General features: G+C 35.7%; 3 protein-coding genes and 1 pseudogene across 4 annotated transcripts; 2 read left to right on the top strand and 2 right to left on the bottom strand.

Annotated features, from left to right (window-relative positions):
* Nucleotides 1–2145: 2145 nt before the first annotated feature.
* On the bottom strand, nucleotides 2146–3576 carry LOC147483552 (uncharacterized). The gene has a single exon (XM_086579592.1). It carries the CDS (start codon nucleotides 3574–3576, stop codon nucleotides 2146–2148), a length of 1431 nt encoding a protein of 476 aa, XP_086435718.1.
* Nucleotides 3577–4716: 1140 nt separating this feature from the next.
* On the top strand, nucleotides 4717–9671 carry LOC147483551 (uncharacterized). Of its 2 annotated transcripts, none has more exons than XM_086580409.1 (4): nucleotides 4717–5142; nucleotides 5230–5299; nucleotides 5386–5465; nucleotides 9375–9671. In XM_086580409.1, the coding sequence occupies exons 1-3, from the start codon at nucleotides 4798–4800 to the stop codon at nucleotides 5433–5435; spliced, it is 465 nt and encodes a 154-aa protein (XP_086436535.1). In that variant the 5' UTR covers nucleotides 4717–4797; the 3' UTR covers nucleotides 5436–5465; nucleotides 9375–9671. The 2 variants fall into 2 exon arrangements, with proteins under 2 accessions (XP_086436535.1, XP_086436536.1); XM_086580410.1 differs by lacking the exon at nucleotides 9375–9671 and adding an exon at nucleotides 5724–5871 and having other exon boundaries at nucleotides 4745–5142.
* Nucleotides 9672–11019: 1348 nt separating this feature from the next.
* LOC147483550 (cation/H(+) antiporter 15-like) lies at nucleotides 11020–14781 on the top strand (annotated as a pseudogene).
* Nucleotides 14782–15572: 791 nt separating this feature from the next.
* Nucleotides 15573–17038, bottom strand: LOC147483549 (uncharacterized). Its single transcript, XM_086578178.1, has one exon. The coding sequence runs from the start codon at nucleotides 17007–17009 to the stop codon at nucleotides 16509–16511; it is 501 nt and encodes a 166-aa protein (XP_086434304.1). The 5' UTR covers nucleotides 17010–17038; the 3' UTR covers nucleotides 15573–16508.
* Between the last annotated feature and the right edge of the window lie 3003 nt (nucleotides 17039–20041).

The following is a 20041-nucleotide window of genomic DNA, read 5'->3' as shown; positions in this document are numbered from 1 at the left end:
CATGTTTTGTTATTTTAGTATATTGTCTTTTCTCTAAATACTAAAATAAAGTTGGTTGTTTTTTTTATTTGAATGTCTCAAGTAAAAGTGAAACAGGTTATGTTAATTAGTTTCTTTATTTTGTTGTGAAAGGCAAATCGGGTCACACTTTCTATTTTCATCTCCGATATGAATTAAACTTACTAGCAAATAAATGTGGTATGCATATAGTTATAATTTTTAAAATTAGTGAAATTTTGTATTGTTAAAAAATTTAAATACCATTCGGAATTGCAACAACATCAAAAATTACAAGAGATTACAAACAATTGGAATACATCATGATCGTCATATTTTAGATCGTATCACTGTCCATCCACATAAGTTTAAGAGTTTATACTTAAGGTTTCTTAACATAACATTGGTGGTTGTTAAGGTGGAGCAACAATGGTGGGTGTTAAGGTGAAATTGATCAATAATGATGAAGAAGACGAAATTTATAATGAATGATAATCTCCATTCATTATCTTTTTATAAACTATTCTTCAATTTCATTATTTATTTGTTCTTCAATTTCATCATATATCTTCCAAGATCAGTGAACATATGGGCTAGTTCCCCCCCCCCCCCCAGTCCCAGTAGTTATTTGCCCTTAGATTAGCAAAGAGAAAAATGCGATACATAGTATAAAGCCTAGTGGAAATATTGCAACAAAACATATTGTAAAAAAAAGAGAGCACATAGGGGCAATTTGAGTATAGGACATCGAGAGTATAAGAGCATAAGGATTTTTATGTAAGTTGGATAAAATATAGGGACTAATCTTTAATTTAGACAAAGTGTAGTGACTATTATGTAGTTATTGTAAAGTATAGGGACTATCCATTAGTTACTATGAAAAATAGGGATTGTTCTATAGTTTACATAAAGTATAGGAACCTAAAATTATAAAAAAAAAAAAAAAAAAAGCAAAATGACGAAAATGCCTATAGATGCGACGTAGAATCAATATATATATTAGAAAAATATGGGGGTTGATGACGTTTCATTGTCCGTCATAGGGGCATTTTCATCATTTCTCAGTTTTTGTTTATATTATTATTATTTATAATTTTAGGTCTATGCTTTGTATAAACTACGTAACAGTAACTAGTTTTTACGATAAGTACAGGGCCGTTCTTATACTACATGATAATTACATAACAGTCTTTGTATTTTATCTAAATTACAAAAAAGTCTTTATACTTTTCTACCCAATTTAAAAATAAAATAAAATTAGAGGTCAAATTAAATGAAAAATAAAATAAAAATCAATGTGGACAAGTTAAGTTGATAGTTATAGTTAGTTAAAAAAACAAAAAATCACAAATCTGACACACCATTAAATTTTCCACAATACACACCATTCAACGAGTACTACAAGATGTAAAGACAAAGCTTCACTCTCTGAGCCTAAAGATGGAACAAGGAGCAGAACTACAAGACTTTGTGTCAAGATATAATGTAAATGTTAAGGTGATAACAAGAGAAACTAAGATATGTAAGTGGGAAACAGGGAAGATGGGTGTTGCTATAAGAGATAACATTGGGGTAGTAATAGCAGTAGCACATGGAAAGTCTCACTATCACAATATTGCTGTGATCGAAACACTTCAAGGGGAGGAAGGAGGATGGGTTGTTGCTATAAGAGATAACATTGGGGTAGTAATAACAGTAGCACATGGAAAGTCTCACTATCACAAGATTCTTTGTGATCGAATCCGGCTAGGCGAAGTGTGGAACAAGGTATAAAACTGGCACATAAACATAATGTAACACGGCTAGCATCACAAACAGACTCTATCAATGTGGTATCCTTCATGCAGAGTGGAGGAAAGCACCCATGGATAGCAAACAAGACTATGAGAAGCATTGAAGGAATGAAAGGACAAATGGAGTATTTTACTATATGCCATATTTTTAGAGAAGCTAATAGGTTAGCGGATTTGTTAGCTTTACATATTCCAAATATAAACTGGTTGGAAATAGAGCCTAGTTCTTTTTCTGAGGAACTCAGGAGGATTGTAACTGATGATGCATTAGGGAAAGAGTATGTGAGAGTGTAACAAGTTTTTTTTTTTTTTTTGAAATGTTTAGAGGTTAGGCAGACCTCAACCTGCATTAATTTCAGAATCTATTGTATATTGTACCATTCGCATCCTCTGCTAATATTACAGATAGTCTCTGATCGAAAGGCCCTATACTATAGTTGACACTATGACTACTCATGTTACACGTCTTTGCTATGAAGTCAGCATCTCTATTAGTTTCCCTGAAGATGTGGTTGAGTTCAATCCTCTCAAAGCATTCCATTTGGATTCTGATAGTCTCAACTACATTAAGACATAACCAGGGTGCTGGTTCTAGTCCCTTCAGTATGCTGATTGCTCGCTTGGAATCTGAGTTGATTTCCAGTTGCCTTATACCTATCATGCTTGCTGCCTTGATGCCCTCCATGATACCCAGTAGTTCCTGAAACAAGATTGACCTGTATTTGGAGCTGCCGTTGTATGTTAGAAGTACATTTCCATCTTTATCTCTAATCACTCCTCCGTATCCAGCACAGTGTGGTTGCAGAGTTCCATCGGAATTGAGCATGAAAGAGCTAGGTTTCTGCCAAACACATTGATTAACCATTCTGGGGATCCATACAGTTCGTAACCCCAACAAGCTCACCATTCTTCTAGTCTCGTCAGAATCTGGTGCCTTCCTGAGAACTTGTTGCAAGTAGTTTTTCATCTTTTTCAAAGTGTCATAGGCAACATGATGAGCAGCGTGTTGCTTTCCTTTGAATCTTCTGCTGTTCCTTTCATTCCAAATACCATACACCACAGCACACACCATAACTCTGATAATCTCAGATGTAGTAGTGTTGTTTCTTGTGATCCTCATGATATCATACCACTCTTGATTAGATTCCATAACTGTAGGGTTTAAGCCTAAGTGTCTCTTAACTTCAGACCATATATCCTTTGTGTACAGACAGTCGAAGAAAAGATGGTGAGAATTCTCTCTACCCTGCATACACAAACAACACTGAGAGTGGTGTAGGATCCTCTTCTTCATGAGCCTATCTTGCGTGGAGAGGCTACCACTGAACAGTTGCCATGCAATGAAAGAGTGCTTGGGAACTGTTAGTTTCCCCCAAACAAGTTTATACCATTTGACTTTCTCTCTAATCTTTTTGAGACTCATATATGCTGATTTAGTGGAGAATTTGCCTGTAGCTATTTCTGTCCATACTGTGAAGTCTTGTTGCATCATATCTTGAATCTCTGTGTTCAGAATAGCTTTCTTGAGCTCACTTTCTGGTAGGTTCAGCACTCTCGAGTTCCATTTTTTGTCAGAAATGAGTTCTGACACCTTTGCACTATCAGGTAGCTGAAATGCTAACTTAGCTTCTACATTCTCATACAAGAGTTGGTGTGAGCACCAAGGGTGGTGCCAAAGGCTAGTCTGCTCACCATTTACTATGATGTACTTGGTAAATTTGAAAGCCTCTTTTCTATGTTTAAGAATCGATCTCCATACCCATGAGCAATCTGAAGGTACCTTCATTGTCCAGAAATTCTTGCCTCGCAACTGATATTCCCAAATCCACTTGGTCCATAGAGTTTCTTCTTTGCTTGCAATCTTGTAAATCAAACCACATTATGCAGCAACATTCCAAACTTTAGTATCCACAATACTCAAGCCTCCTTCACTCTTACTATATCTTATAGTACTGTGGCTGGCTTTGTGAACCTTACTCTGCATGGTCGGGTCTGCCCATAGGGACCTATTTGTAATCTTAGAGATTTTGTTGATCACACCTTTTGGCAGTATGAATGTTTTGGCCCAGTAATTGTGAAAAGATGATAACACAGAATGTATCAGTTGAAGCCTTCCTCCTAAGGTCAAGAAAACATTCTTCCAATTTGAGATCCTTGTTGTAACCAACTCCACTAAAGGTAGGCAATCCTTGATGCCTAGTCTCGAGGCAGTGAGAGGTAAGCCCAAATACTTGACTGGTGGTGAGATCAACTCCACACCCAGGATATCTGCTAGGGTGGAACTTGCGGATGGACTGAGACTACCAGAGAGAAGAGTAGTCTTTCTTACATTCAGTTTAAGACATGTGAGAGTAGAGAAGTGGGAGAGAACCTCCTTCACACCATAAATGGAAGCACCTTCCCCTTTGCAGAATATCATCACATCATCTGCAAAACTCAAATGCATAATTTGTACTCTTTTGCATCTAGAGTGGTACTCGATGTCTTTTCTTTTCACTGCTTGTTTTAGTAACCCCCCTAGGATTTCCATGATGAGTACAAAGAGATAGGGAGATAGATGATCTCCCTGTCTTAATCCTTTTGTGCTCTTAAAGTAGCCATGTGGGAATCCATTTACCAAGATAGAGCATCTAGAGTGTAACAAGCTTAGTTCTTTTAAATTCAATAAAAAGGGGTAGGGACATTTATAAAAACCTTGCTTACCCACAACAACAAAAAAAAAAAAAAACAAAAAAAAATCCACAATAGAGGTCCGCCAAAATCTTAACCAACCTCAAAAATAAGCTAACCCAGAGACCATCACCGGCTCGTAGTTTGTTTCAACTTTCAACAGTGCACCAAGACACGTGACATCTCTCTCTCTCTCTCTTCTTTCTTTCTTCACAAGCCGACAAAATACATCCTCAATTCTCAATTCTTCCATGACAAAAACCAGCTAAACCCATTTTTTCTCACTTCACCCAAAAAAAAAAAAAAAAAAAATCTTTTTATCTTTTTTTTTTTTTTTATGGGAAAAACACTTCCATCCACTACAAAATTCCACCAACTAACAAAAATGGCAACACCCAATTTCAAAAACCAGAAACAGCCCATCATGTCTCAAAACGGCGGGTTTTTATCAAAGGCAGAAACATCTATTTGTTCTGATAAGTTGAAGTTAAAGATGGAAAGCAGTAGCCCACTTGTTTTAAACCAGAAAGAAAGAGTCCCATTAGCTGAAATTGTTTCTGATTGTGCTAAGAGATGGTTTCGTGATACTTTAAAAGAAGCTAAAGCTGGTGATACTGCTATGCAGGTTTTACTTGCTCAGATGTATTTCAGTGGTTATGGTATCCCCAAAGATCCCAAAATGGTAAATATATTTACTTTTTTTTTATTTGTTTCATTATTTGTTTTGTTTGGAAGATTTGAGTATTGTTTATGTTTGGAATATAAACAGGGGAAAATTTGGATAAATAAAGCTTCTAAAGTTCGATCAGCGGCTTTGAAAGTGGGCGATAAGCGTCCTGGTGAGTTCGATTCCTTTTAACTTGGGCTACTTGGTGTTTTGTTGAAAAAAATGTTTTCACTAATTTAAGTTTTATTTTGGTTATAGGGTATGTTGCAAGTGATTCTGATTCAGAGGAGTTGGCTGATGAAGTATAATGAATTGTCGAGTGAGGACTGATAAAAATTGTGAGTTCTTCTTCATGTTATTTCTTATATCTTTGTCAAATGATTTGTGTTGGTAATTCTGGATGACATATCATAAATGCTAGTTACTCTGTAAGGGCAATAAAGTTATCTGCATTGGATGTTTAGTTTGTCATGCCTTTTAGTTTCTGATATGGCTGTGAAACACAGAGATTTGATTTGATGAAGAAATTTAAGACTAATTCATTTACACGTTATCAAACTAAATCATCTACTTTGTTTTTTTTTTAATGTTGCCAGTCAAGTAATTTTCGGATGACTTAAAGTTTACATTCGTACTGAATGAAGAGAGTGATGAATTGACCAAGCAATAAATGAAACAGAGGCAGAAATGTTGTTTTGATGAAATACGATGTTAATAATCTGATACATATGAAGTACATAAAGCAACTGATGATTTTCAGTATTGTAATATGTTAATGTATTCATGTTATGTTTTCCTTGATGGGTTTACACTTTCCCGGCTCCAAAACTTTCTTTATTAAACTTTTCTAAATCGACTACTTGCTTGATTATTGTAACATCCAAACCATATTAGCATGTATGGATGCGTAGGCAATGAAGTACACTTTAGGGCTATGTGTTGTCCATATTGTGTAACAACTAACAACATGAATAGTTTTGTACCATGTTCTTTGAGACTACATAGGCCTAATTGCCTCTATGCCTAATGATAAGACCTTATGGTAGGATTTCAGTGACACATATGGAATGAGGGAACCCTGGTGTGCTTGGGTGATGATTTCAATGCATTTAGACTTGACCATGGAAGTAGAATAGGGAACTTACTACGAGCATAAATATTATGAGTTTTTCTAGTTAACTCGTGTTGAAAAGACCTGCTAACTAGGTTCAACAGTTAACAAAATTAGGTTATGTGTGAGGTGGACTGTTCTTTAGTAGCGCATGCTTGGAATTTGTTCCAATTATTGTCTTGTTGAACTAATTGTTTAACAAGCCTTACTAAGCTTGCACCATATAAAGCTCATAGTATCTCTGAATTTTTTGTGGTATATTGGTATATTTATGTGTATAATCAGTTAAATTTTCAAGATGTATTTTGAATACCAAAGGATAGTGGAAAAAATTGGCGGTTGGGAAGTTATTTTGTAATTATTTTTACAAAAGGGACATTAAGACTTCACCCTTTACACGATAACATTGAATAATACGACCAACTGTGCCACCAAAACATCAAACACAAAGTTCTTTCTGCTCATAAGATGGTATTTCTGTGAAATAGCCGAAAGTTTTATCATTAATTGCTTACAACGCTAACCAATCCGCGACACCATTTGTCTCATGGTAGAGTTTCTAGTCAGTTAGATACCCAAGCTTCATTTTCAATTGCAACATCCAATAAACTGTCTCCTTATGCATTAGTTCTGTAGTATATCTTGTCAATCAATGTGAACAACAGGGCAAGGCATATTAGGAGAGTGTGCAAATTGCAGTCCATGAACGGGTACAGCGAAGGCCTCGGCATTTTTGCCTTTACATCCTTATGTAAAGGAACTCCTGGCATACATTGCCGTATTGATTTGTAAGATGTTACAATTTTCATTAGTCCCAAGGTTACCTCTGCACGCCCCATCATTGTTCAGGACTCAACGGTTTCATGTAACCAGGCAATGTGATTTTAATGTTGGTGCTGTGGTTGAAGTTTGAGTGGAAGATGGTGACAAGGATTTTGGCTTCAATGGTGATAGTGGTGGTGGTGTGTGCTGTTTATATGGAGGTTGTTATTACGATCTTTCCATATGAACCAGGATGTTGCAGATATAATGGACATGGTGGATTGTAGGAGTGTAGGTGACTGCATGCTCACATCCATTCTTGAATAGTGGAGTTATTTCTTAAAGTCTGTATTTTAGTCTCGATTTTCCTTGGTTAGTGCCAGATCTCCTGTCAGTATGGTTGGCCCTCTGATCTCAGTCTTTGGGCTAAGGTTCTCTAGGGCATTTGTTTGGAGCAGGAGCACTAGCATTTTAAGTGGTGGGCGCATAGCCTTTTCAGATGACTCTTGACATCAAAGGGGATCACTTTCCCTTTCGTTGCAAGTAGTGGAAGGGCATCAAGGGCATACCTCTTGAAAAATGTTTGGTTTTTGATAGGGTTAGTTGTTATGAGGGCATTAATCTTTTGTTTCTGATTGTGAGCGCTTGCTGCATGCACTTTCAGTTTTCTCCTTCTGTCGTTTTTTGGCACTTGATTTAGGAATCATTGCTCTCTCCTTATTTAGACATCGATAAACTAGCTCTTTCACAAAGATTAGGATGTTTAATTTGTTTATCTAGCACAAAGTGCTCAAATATAGATTTAGAATATAGGTGAAAGGTTTTAGGTAGGGTGGTGATAAATAGACCCATCATATTTCTAACTAAACCCACTTTTAAGATTTTAGAGTAATGTGCCCATATGAATTGAAATCTACACCCACTTTTTTTCCCCCCTCCATCACAAGTCATCAACAGGCTAAATTGGATCACATGATTTCATGGGACCGTGAGTGTTGGCAGTGTCAATTTGAGTTTTGGTTGTGAAAATATTTTCTTTGCTTTGCCAATTTGTAGATTTTACTTTGTGAAAGAGCTACTTGTGTGTGCTGATTGACTGATATTGATATGACTAATATGAATTAATGGGGTTAAACATATGAACATAAATCAAGTAGTTTGTTATTGGAATTAGTGATACTTCTTGGATCCTTAAGCTATAACATTCCATTAAAATTGAAACTTTTTTTTTTCCTTAGGAAAGCTAGATTGAATTAAAGGTACGGTATTAGTTACATTGGTGGTAGTGCGTTTGGATGATGGTGAAAGCCTTGGTTGTGGTAATATGTAGGTGACCTGTGACGTGGGGCATATTGGCCAAAATATTTTAAAAAGGGTTTAGTTAGAAATATGGTGGGTTTGTATATCACCAACCTTTTGGTAAGGTAGAAAGATACATGAAATGTGATAGGTCAGTGGAGCGTATAGTTGACCTATAAGGAGGATAGCTAAATATTTTAAGAAAAGACAATGAAGATGGTTAAAGCTCAAGTTGAATGATGAAAGTAAAATATAAGGTAACTTATTCTACCACCTATTACGCATCAATTTCACAAACTTAGTGTTTCCTTGTACCATATGGTCTCCACGAGAACGACTTTAGCACATACATGATGCACGTAGTATTGGACATTATGCAGTATACTCACCATCCCAATACTCTCTACTCAGCCCCTGACCCAAATATTCTCATCAGCTTATTTGATAATAACAACTGTAGTATATTTTCAAGAAAATTTGATCCTAACTTGGCACATAGTATGCGTACAATATCTTGTTAATCATGAGCAATTGTACAGGGTATGTTTGTGTCAGATTGTCAGTAAAGTTATTTTACCTTTTTTCCTTAGTTCTTTGCTGGTTGAATTCATTATTTAAGCAATAAGCTTCTTTTATGAGTTTCATGTGTAAGTTTAAAACTGCATATTACTCAACTAGAATGATTTTTAGGGCAGATTTTGAACATATATAATATCCATTGAAGCGGATTTCTATTTCATATTGCACCCTAGATTGTACATTTTTCATAACCATTTCGTTTCCCACATACTTTTCTTCTCATTTGCTCTCTCTGGGTTATTAGTTTTCCGTACAAGTATAACTTACCTAAAGAAACTTGTCGATGCCCTTTAAAAGTTGTCTTCTTGTTCCGGTTGGATGCTCCAATACTACATAATCAATTGTTGTACTGACTTTTCTGATTGATGGTGTTAGGGACCTAGTAGTTCACTATAATTACCTGTTTTATGTTTCTTTCTCCTATGAGTTATGACTTGTATTATGTGTTATGAATTATGTTATGCAACTGATCATATCCCTTGTTTTCGCTCTTCAGTGCCTGCTTGTAGCTATGCCTACGTTCTCAACATCTTTAAGGTGCCTGCACCATTTTCTAGAAAACCATTCTATTCCAGACTTTCCATATCCAATGTGTATTTCTCTTCCTTGTGCTGGAAGTATTGGATTGGTACATCATTTCATGGTTGTCAATTCTCTTGGTTAACATCTTTGTGGATTTTTAGGAGTTAGATTTTTTGTTTAGAAAGTAAACAGATGGATGACTTGCGACCTTCTTTTTTTCTTCAATTTGAAGGAATATAATACTCTTGAGAAGAAAATTTTCAGTTCATCATTTGCACATAGTTTCTTGATATTGATTATCCTGTTACAACCAGTATTCTCATATTATGCAATTGTTATAATGTGATTACCTCATTAAGCTTAAATGAATAGCATAAATGAAGTATTGTTTGATTCTAGCTGAGTTTTCTGTCTGTTGCTGCTATAACTGTTACCTGTATAACTGTAAGTCTGTAACTGGTTTGCAAAAGGAAAGAGAAAATGGAAAAAAAAAAGGCCTAGATGTTTAGAGCACCAGTGTGTAGCTTTTAGAGGGATGTTATGTGTCTTCCTTCAAGCCTGTAAAGTGTAAAGTGATGTTGTCTTTATGTCTGGACAGTTTATTGTACTTGGGGAGTCCAAATTTAGTGTTAATCCTGCTTTAGTGCCATTATATCCATGGTGCAGCTCATCTGTTTTGGTGTACATCGATACTCACAGTGGAGTTCGAAGCTCTTGAGACTCCTCTGATTTGAATGCTGGTTTTTAAACCAAACGGGATGTCTGCCCATTCTCGGGACTATAATCTGGTTTAATGGTGTTGCTAGCTTGGTCGGGTTGAAACCATGGCAGGGCATGATCTCCCACAATTTAGTTTGCTCCTGTACTACAATTACCAAAATGTGATTGATTATTTGTGTGGCAAAGAAAACATGAGCTCAAATGATTATTGGATTATCATTGAAGAACGAACGTTTGTTGTCTAAAACGCAAAATGGCAGAAACATGTTTTTATTTGATATATACTAGAACAAGATGGCTACATAATTTGCCCTCATTAGAGTAGTCAACGAAAGCCTGATCCGGAGAAATTGTTTGAAACACGTCCATTGTGTCCTATAAATGCGTGCATTTGTGATCAAAATTGTTAATTTGGTAGTATCTTTCTACTTCGCTTGCGCCTACATTGTGAGTTTGCGTGGGAAAAATAAGAATTATGACATTTTCTTTTTCATATTGGTTGATGTCCACAAGTCCAAATGCTAAAGAACACACCGTTTTTTTTTGCACAATGCACCAAATCAGGTAAAAATTTGTTACGCAAGAAAAACTGTCTAAAACTTGGGTACACCTGAGGTCAACTGATTCAGGTTCATTTCAGAGTGCATGTCTGATTCTAGCGGATACTAATGAAAGGCAAGCCAAGTGGCATAAAATGAGTCTAACTGATTCCTCAGCTTACATCCTCACTGTCAGCACTAAAATAGCACTCATCCAATAACAATCCTAACAAATTACACAGTTTGTTTCTTCTTCATTTCTCCTTCCCTTCCTTTTGGTTGGGGAAGGATAAACAAATTTTAACTTGAAGATATTCTTCTTTTTCTCTGAAGAGGAGAACAATAAGAGGTGGTGAAACAATGGCTCAGAGAGGTTCTTTTGGTGCAGTAGACATTATTGCAGATATGAAAAACTTCACTGGTGGAAGATTTAAGGGAATTGACCTTAATGCATTAGCAGAGAGAGCAAAGCCCAAAAGATCATTTCACTCAGTCAGTGTGGATAGTCATTCAATAAAAAAATAAGACCTCAATGTGTACTCACCCTTATAGGGTGTATACAAAAAGTGTTGTATTTTCAGGCGATAACCCTCTTGATTATTCTGTCCCACTTTTGGCTAGTCAGATGATGTCAATCTTTGTTATCAACCAATTTCTCCAATTCATGTTGGGCTTTCTTGGAATGTCTCCAATCGTTTCGTATATTCTGGTATGGTTTGCTATACTACTGTGTTTAAACTTTTCCGAATTTTCCTAACTTATTGGGGAAAGCTTCACCCACACAAAGACTTTGTTTGGGTGCGGGTGTTGGAGTGCACTTGAACTTAAACACGTCTCTGTCATTAAATCAACTCTCATAGGATTAGCTAAACTCATTGCCTAAATTAATATCTATAGTAGCAAGATTCGTAATGGCACATGTTTTTATGTTTTCAAATGCATTAAGTAAAGAAAATTAGATATAATTGAGTTTAAGGACTGTGGGGAGTGGTAATCAAATCTGACTAAAGAATATGTTTTAATTCCTACAATGATGTTCATGTAGGAAAAGTACATATATGAACATAGCTTTGGTTTCTTTGAAAAGTACTAGTCACAAATATGGAACAGGCAATCTTATGGATATTCCCTCTGATATTACTTGAATCTTATGGATACTTGAATCTTTGTGAACTAGGGTGGCATAATTCTGGGTGACACGGACCTAGGTTTGAAATTGGACAAATATTACAAAAGCTACTTACATCAAATCTTGGCAAGTTTCTGAAGAAGGGTATAAAGTTTCTGAACAACGAGGGCGTTGATCAACCAGCAAATCTTCTTCATAGGCTCTTTCCACTAAGAGGTTCAGGTTCCATTGGTATGCTAGCAAGTATAGGTTTCATGCTTTTCGAAGTTTCTACTTGGAGTAAAAATGGATCCCAGAATGATGCACAAGCCTGGAAAGAAAGCAGCTATTATTGGCATTGTATCCTTTATAGTTCCATTACTGTTGGGATTCTCCTCTACTTTCACTCTGAAATCAGTATCTGCCCGGGCTTACGATCTGACCTTGAATATGATGGAAAACACATACAGCTTTTCTTTACATTGCTACAGTACAGTCTATGACCACATTTCCTGTTGTTGCTTCTCTTCTTACTGAACTCAAAATCCTTAATTCAGAACTTGGTCGGCTAGCATTGTCTTCATCCATGGTTAGTGAGGCATGTAATGTACTTGTCACAATGATACTGATACAGTTTAAGATATTTGATTCAAAAATATTGATAGCCTAAAATCTATTAGCAAAATGAAGGAGCGAGCTGACAGAACAAAAGGAGGAATGTGCAGCAGCCGTTCATGGTTATGTGCTTCAATCTCCTCAACATTGTTTCTGGTTGCTGTTTTTCACTATTGTTAGACAATCTGTTACATGGTTGATCAAAATAACACCAAAAAAAGCTGCCAGTGAAGCATTTTCATACTTGTAATCCTTCTTGGGGTAATTGTTACTGGGACCATTGGCTCTATGCTTGGGCAACATCTTCTGTTTGGTCCTTTTATTTTTGGTTTGGCAATACCAGATGGGCCACCTTTAGGGACAGCATTAGTTTCTCAATTTGAGTCACTGACTATGGGGTTGCTTCTTCCTCTGTTTTTGACTGTCAGTGGCTTGAGAACAGATATTCCCTCTTTAAGAAAGAATGTCGAAGAAGCCTATGCGTTGCCAATCTTGGTCATTACTTGCTCGGCTGGGAAGATCCTTGCAACCATGATTGTTTGTCTGTATTTCAGAATGCCAAAACGTGAGGCTCTAGCTCTTGGTGTCATCATGAGTGCCAAAGGGATAGTTGAGCTATCTACTTATAATGTCTGGAGAGATTCTGAGGTACATGACACATTGCTTAGCATCATTTACATAATCAATACTTACAAGAGGAAGTTTTTTTTTTTTCAAGATCTGTGTGTTAGATTTACATTTTTCTGTGTTCATATTGGTCCAACATAACCTTTCATTGCCAATAAAAGTATATTGGTCGATGGTCGTTATATGATTGATTTAAAATAAGAATTGTAGGATGACTAGTATGTTATCTTATGTATGTTAGACTTGAAACCTGTCGGTATAGTGTCTTTGTGTTCCTCCTTTTAATGATATAACTCTTAGGGAGGTTTGTAAGGTTTAACCTTTTGCAATAATAACAAGTGGGGGTCTGCCTTAACCCCCAGCTTAATTTTTTCAAAAAATAAAAAAAAAATAAGAATTAACATATCAACCTGGAGTATATAATCAAAGTTAGTCCATGAATATCCTGAGTTAGAGAGGAACTTCAAAATGCAGTATTTAATTGCTTAGTAATTGCTTATTTGTTTCCAATTGCAGGTCCTAAATGATTCAAGTTTTACCCTTATGATTCTTGCAGTGTTAGTGATTGCGTCAATTGTGCCATGCATTGTTAGATACCTCTATGATCCTGCCAAAAAGTATGCAGGTTATGATAGAAGAACCATCCTCCACTCAAAAGCATATTCGAAGTTCAAAGTACTGCCTGCATCAGTGAAGACCTAAAATGTTCCTACTATGATTAAGCTCCTATCAGCCTCAACTCTAACTACAGAGAGCCCAATTCGGGTTTTACGCTTCACCTTGTTGAGCTTGTTGGTCGACCCGCACTAATATTTGTTTCACACAATAGTGTGTTGGATAGGAGTGCTTAATAATACTGCACAGTCTGAACACATTGTCAATGCTTTTAGGAATTACGAGCAATTCAATGCGGGATTAGTCATAGTTGAAGCCTTCACAGCAGTGTCTCCATATGCAACAATCCACAATGATATATGTACACTTGCCTTTAAACAATGTACATCACTTGTAATTGTCCCTTTCCACAAGAAATGGGCTGTAGATGGCACAATGGCGTCAGAAAATATATATCTGAGAGCGATGAATAAAAAGTCTTGGAGACTGCCCTTGTTCTGTCGGGATACTTGTTGACCATGGACAATCAAGTGCTGTTACTTCCTCGCCCCAAAAGGCATTCAACTGCATCGCACATATGTGTGTTGTTCTTAGGGGGTGCTGATGATCGAGAAGCATTGGCATATGCCAAAAGAATGTCATATAACATAGATGTATATATTACAGTGGTTCGATTACTAGTCTCAGAAGAAAAGGATTTGAGCAGTTGGGAGGGTATGCTTGACGCAGAGGTGGTAAAGGATTTTGAGCTCCATACAATGTCTAACAGACGCATTACATATAAGGAAGAGGTGGTGAGAGATGGAGAACAAACTGCATGGGTGATTCATTCAATAATACAGAAGAATGATCTTATAGTGGTTGGGAGGCGTAATGGTATTGATTCGCCTCTCACATCAGGACTTACAGAATGGAGCGAATGTCCGGAACTAGGAGTAATTGGCGACATGCTTGCTTCATCTGATGTCAAAGTTGGGGTTTCCGTTCTGGTGATTCAACAAATGGGAGGCCAATAGTCATAGTGTACCACTGTACCTTAGCTTGTAGAGCTCCAACTACTTTCTTTCTTCTTGTTTTGTAAGTTGTCTTCTTGTTTTTCTTTATAAATACTTAGTTGATGTACACTCTAATACCCATATATTTTCATTTTTATGGCAGGATGGACATAATTTTAATATCCCACTACGCTTGAAAATCATGGCCAATTGGCCACTGACTAATTTCAAAGTTTTGTTGACAATCGTCCAAGACACATACAAGTCGTTCAAAGTATATTTCAGATCAGATTCACTTTAGTATTCAAAATCTTAATTCACCTACAAAGTTTGGCATTATCAAGTTTACTCCGCAAATTAGTTGCTAACTCAAATACTTTGTGCGTACGTAATTGTACTCAGCAAATGTATAGTAATCATTTTCTTCGTAAATTCACATTTATTTGTTTGTATTAAAACAATTATTCAGAAATAGAAAATGTGCCACGTCAGCTCACATTTTTCCCGACACATTTACTTTCTCATCAAGTTAGGGTTAGGGTTTTACTAAAACTTCTCTCTATCATAAACCCTGATTGCTACAGCAAGAAGGCTGAAATCAAGCTCAATTAGTAGTTTAGTACATTCTTATTCAAACTCTTTCAATTGGAGTTCTTTTTGTGCTTCTTTAGTTCATTTCCATTGTTACAGTTACCTATAAATCTCAATACGAGAACTTATAATTATCCAATAATGCTGTGCAAAGGGTTGACAACTTGACACATATGGCCGAGAGGGAGTAGGAAAGAAGATTGGGATAAGTGGTTATTGATACTATGAAGATTTATTCAATGTTGTGGAGCTGGAGTTTATAATATGATTACTTAGATACAACTGAGTACCAGCAACTGAAAGCTTGAATAGAGAATTACTTCTCTTATTGTAAGCATGGTTTTCTGCTTTCCAAGTCATTTGTGGCTCTCAATGATGTTATAGAGTTGACCCACTATACTTATTTGTCTGACTTGTTAACTTTTCCTCGCTCTTGATCTCAAATTAATAACTGATTCGAGATGTTTTGAAGCTATAACATAAGGTTGCAGAATTAAAGAGAATAGGGGCTGCAGAGCAAAACAGAGGAACCCAAATGAAGTTATCCTGATTTGTGAATGTCCCGATTTCATCATTAAATCGTCATCGGTCCCAAACAAAATCCAATAACAATTTACATGTAACTGGCTCTCTTCGGGATCACCTAAGATCAACACAGTTTTCAAGTATATATTTTAGGGGTTGGGGATCTGCCACTTACATTTGACTCAAACCACATCTAGACATTCATCTGGCTGACCGGCGATTATATGTGTTTATTTCTGTTGCTTTACAAGTGTATGCATATTCAACATTTGGGGTCTCTAAGTGTGTTGTATAAGTGTATGTATATTCAACATTACATGAATACAAATGATTAGTATGTCTCTCCTCAGAAGTTCTTGGACCAACTTTTTTTCCTTTTGGAACTATTTCACACACAACCAATTTCCTTACTTATTGATCTCTCAATGTATTTAGCAGAAACCATCTTACAAGATTGCAGTGCTCTAGTTCTACGTTTGATCTGATCCTTAACATGCCTGCATATATAACATAAGGTTGTTACAACCATTTCTTTGTCTTTTTTACACTGTTGAATCACTAGATCATCTCAATTCTCAATAAAAAAAATCCTTATAGGAACAAATTTTCCAAAACTGTCTCTAATATATGCAGTTGGAACAACTCAAAAGAGAATAAGGTACAATATATCCACAAACCAAAAAAAGAACGTTACCCTGCTCAATGAATGAACACCCTGGACACATTTTTTTTGTCTCCCAGGACATTAGACAGTCATAAGGCGCCGGAAAATGTTACAAGTCTTCGCAGATGCTATCCAGATGAGGCCTCCAGACTCCACTGCGACCGCAGCGTCTATTGCGACGAGAAATAGATTTCTTTTCCGAGAGGACTTCAGCTAAGTAATGTTCAGACCTAGAGGCCTTTGAAATTGTAGTTTTTTTCCTTGTCGTGGTAGTTGTGGTGATAGTGGCATTGGCATTAGTCATCTTGGATTTTGTAGACTTCTTGTAGTTGTTCCTGTTCTTCTTCTTTTCTCGAATCGAAGAGGCTGGAATTAAGAAGTAGATACTACCTCTTTTGAGATCAGAATCTGGTGACAGAATTAGAATTCGACGAACACCTTGAGAACAAGGTTTACTTAGGACATGGTTAGGATTGGCTTTTAAGACCTGGCCTGCAGAAATAGGACCTGTTAGCTCTTCTACATGACCATTCAAATGAACTATTCGGATCACATCTAGAGCACCGCAAGGAAGAACACAAGCTAAACAACACCTTAGACTGTTACCCATATTTCTCTTTTCTCTTGTCTCGTCTTCTCTCTTTTCAGTTTGTTCTTTGTTCTTGTAAGAGTAGGGGGAACAATGTCTTATAAAGAGAACAACCGTACTCCTAAGTCATAACAAGTTGATTAGACTATGAGGTAGGTTACCTAAAGTACCCTCTTCATTTCAAATTTCATACTTCTCTTAAATATATGCCAGAATTGGCTTGAGTTGGATCAGTTGTATTACCTTTTAAGAAATACCATCTTTAAAATTAAAAGACTATTTATATTTTAATATTTATTGTTCTTTTTGTTTTTGTTGTTGTTGTGAGAGTATGCATGTGTGTTTGTAGGGCGTAGGCCATCATCAGACCTTCAACAAATTAGTGTAAGGAGTCAGTTTGTGGGAGTCAGGAAGCAGGATATGATCATTGATAACATTTAAACATGATTCCCTGATCCAAGATGTGAGTTATTATTTATTTATTTTTCCGGTAATTAGGTGTGAGTTTTTGAGAGCGGGTGATATTGGAGATCTGATTATTTCACCAAATCTTAAGGATACAAATGTAAACCATTTGGTTTATTGGCATCATTTCGTCAGAGATACCTTGCCATATCACCACTTTCATAATACTGTATTGGGCTAATAATACATTATTAGTAGGGGTGTTTATGGGTCGGTTCGGTTAGGCTCTTATTGGTTTCGACTTCGGTTATATTTTTAATGGTTCCTACTAGATTAGGTTCTTTCGGGTTTTTTCTTATATTTAGAAAACCCGAAATCATACACATTAATTAAGTCGGTTCCGATTCGAGTTTCAATTCCTTCTCGGATTATACATTATTATTACTAAAATTATGTTTTTAATTACGTAACCGATATAAAAGTTAGTTTTTAGTGGGACAATAACACTTGCAATGGTTCTAAATTCAATAATTTTTGAAAGTTTAATTTTTTAAAAACTTTAAAGATATCTCATAAATTATACGTACACGTGTATTAACTTGCATTTCAAATTGAACGCGTGGACATTATACTATACTACATACATCGTCATATATAAATATATATCACACATTAAATTTTAACATGTAAAATAAGTACATGTACTACAATTGTTCCCAATGGTCACTAGTTCAATCCCCTCAAGGCCATTTGGGCGAGGCAATACCGTCGAATTTCCAACTAGGGCCCCAGGATTAGTCGAAATTATGGCGTAAACTGGCGAACACCCGGTTAGAAAAAAAAAAAAAAAAAAATATATATATATATATATATATATATATATATATATATATATATATACTACAATTGTTAGCATTGCACATATTCATTATCATATATATACATGTATATTAAGCACGTGCACTTATATAAATATTATCATATATTAGTTAATATATACGCATACGATTAATATTAATTAATTCACACAAATACATCGCGTGTAGTCGTTGATATTATTATTAATATTTATAATATATATATTCAATGTAATGTTACAAAACATGTATTTAATAACATACATTCACTATTATGATACCCCCATATATTTAGTAAATTTTTATACCTAAAAAAAATTATATATTATAATGTTTGGGTTTGCATTTATTTAGTGTAATATAATACTAAACTTTATATATCAAAATAATAATAATTGGTTTCGGTTTCGATTTGGACTTTGGGTACCCATTGGTTTTTTACTATTCGGTTATTTATCAGTTCGGTTATTGAAAACCCATTTTAATAGATCTAACATTTTATGACCCATAACCGTTATAAACGGTTTCGGTTCCGTTCAATTCAGCAAGTACATAATTTTTTTTTTTTACTAAATTCCAATGATCTAGCTGTTTTCTTGTTTAAAAAACACAATCTATAATTTAGAAATATACCTTCACCAACACATTATATAACACCAACATGTAGAGCTCAAACTCCTTAAGATAACCAAAACTTCATGTGCTCAGTCTTGTTTTTAAGGTTACAATTAATTGAATATGCAATACACTCTTACTTGATATGATAGCGCAGGTACAGCCTGTGTACTCTAGATTGTAGCTTAATTGAATTATTGAGAAATTTGGGTGTGATGCGAGGTAACAATTTAGTAAATAGTTAAATACTAGGTTATAGTAGATGGCGAATTGGTGATCGCAATATCTATTAAGGGTGAAATATTGTCTTCACACTCTCCACACATAGCAAATTGTCAATTATTTGTCTGCTTCTTAAAGACCTATATATAGCATATGCAGTCTTCCTACATGATGATCCATAGGTTGTCAGATGTAATTAGTTTTCTTGGTAGATTATAGGAGTCCCCACTCCCCAGCCCTACTACTAGGGGTGTCATTGTGTCAAAATTGTGTCAATGGGCGAAGATCATTGTCCATGCTTATTGCTTCAGTTCTATCTTAAATGCTATTTACAATACGAGTCCAGTCCAGTTGTTCTATAACCGGTACGTAAATTGGTACATATATGAATTGTTGTGAACCGTGTTATTACACCGTTAGATCTGTGCGAGATGCACAATATACAGATGTCAAGGTCAAAGTTTGTATTTCGAGATAAATATGTGTATTTTGAGACGAGCTAACCGTGCAATAACACGGTTACAAAGATTTATTTTATACCCGGTTATAAAGCAAACCGGACTCAATACTTTTACAATATTCACATTCAACATAAAATATGGTAGTCTTGGATGCTAATACCAACTACTAACTTAACTATTTATTCTGTTTGATTTCTTAATGGCTTTTTATATGATTGCAACATGTACAACGAATCAAGAATTGGTAAGAGTAGAATAAGAAAAAATGGAAGGGGTTTTGGAGAGCAGTAACAGGGTGTATTCCCGCGTGATAGATGGGATATGGTAGAGAGTACATGTTAGGATGAAGCTTCGTTGCACGGAGATTTCGGCCACGGACCATTTCCAAAATGCACGAAGTCCTTTTTAACTACTACTATTACTACTACATTTTGATTCCTCTAATCTTATAATAGTTCTTGATAACAGTGTGTTTCTACTTTGTCTTCTATCA

Source organism: Coptis chinensis, chromosome 8 (genome assembly GCF_015680905.1).
Source record: "Coptis chinensis isolate HL-2020 chromosome 8, ASM1568090v1, whole genome shotgun sequence".
Taxonomy (NCBI): Eukaryota; Viridiplantae; Streptophyta; class Magnoliopsida; order Ranunculales; family Ranunculaceae; genus Coptis; species Coptis chinensis.
Note: the sequence above shows the minus strand (reverse complement) of the source record. Positions and strands in the feature narration are given on the sequence as shown.

Bases quoted from the DNA above. Each gene is read 5' to 3' on its own strand.
- LOC147483551 (XM_086580409.1), top strand. From the start codon at position 4,798: ATGGGAAAAACACTTCCATCCACTACAAAATTCCACCAACTAACAAAA. The intron at 5,143-5,229 runs GTAAATATATTT...GAATATAAACAG, and splicing joins TCCCCAAAGATCCCAAAATG to GGGAAAATTTGGATAAATAA. The intron at 5,300-5,385 runs GTGAGTTCGATT...TTTTGGTTATAG, and splicing joins AGTGGGCGATAAGCGTCCTG to GGTATGTTGCAAGTGATTCT.
- LOC147483552 (XM_086579592.1), bottom strand. From the start codon at position 3,576: ATGAAGGTACCTTCAGATTGCTCATGGGTATGGAGATCGATTCTTAAA.
- LOC147483549 (XM_086578178.1), bottom strand. From the start codon at position 17,009: ATGGGTAACAGTCTAAGGTGTTGTTTAGCTTGTGTTCTTCCTTGCGGT.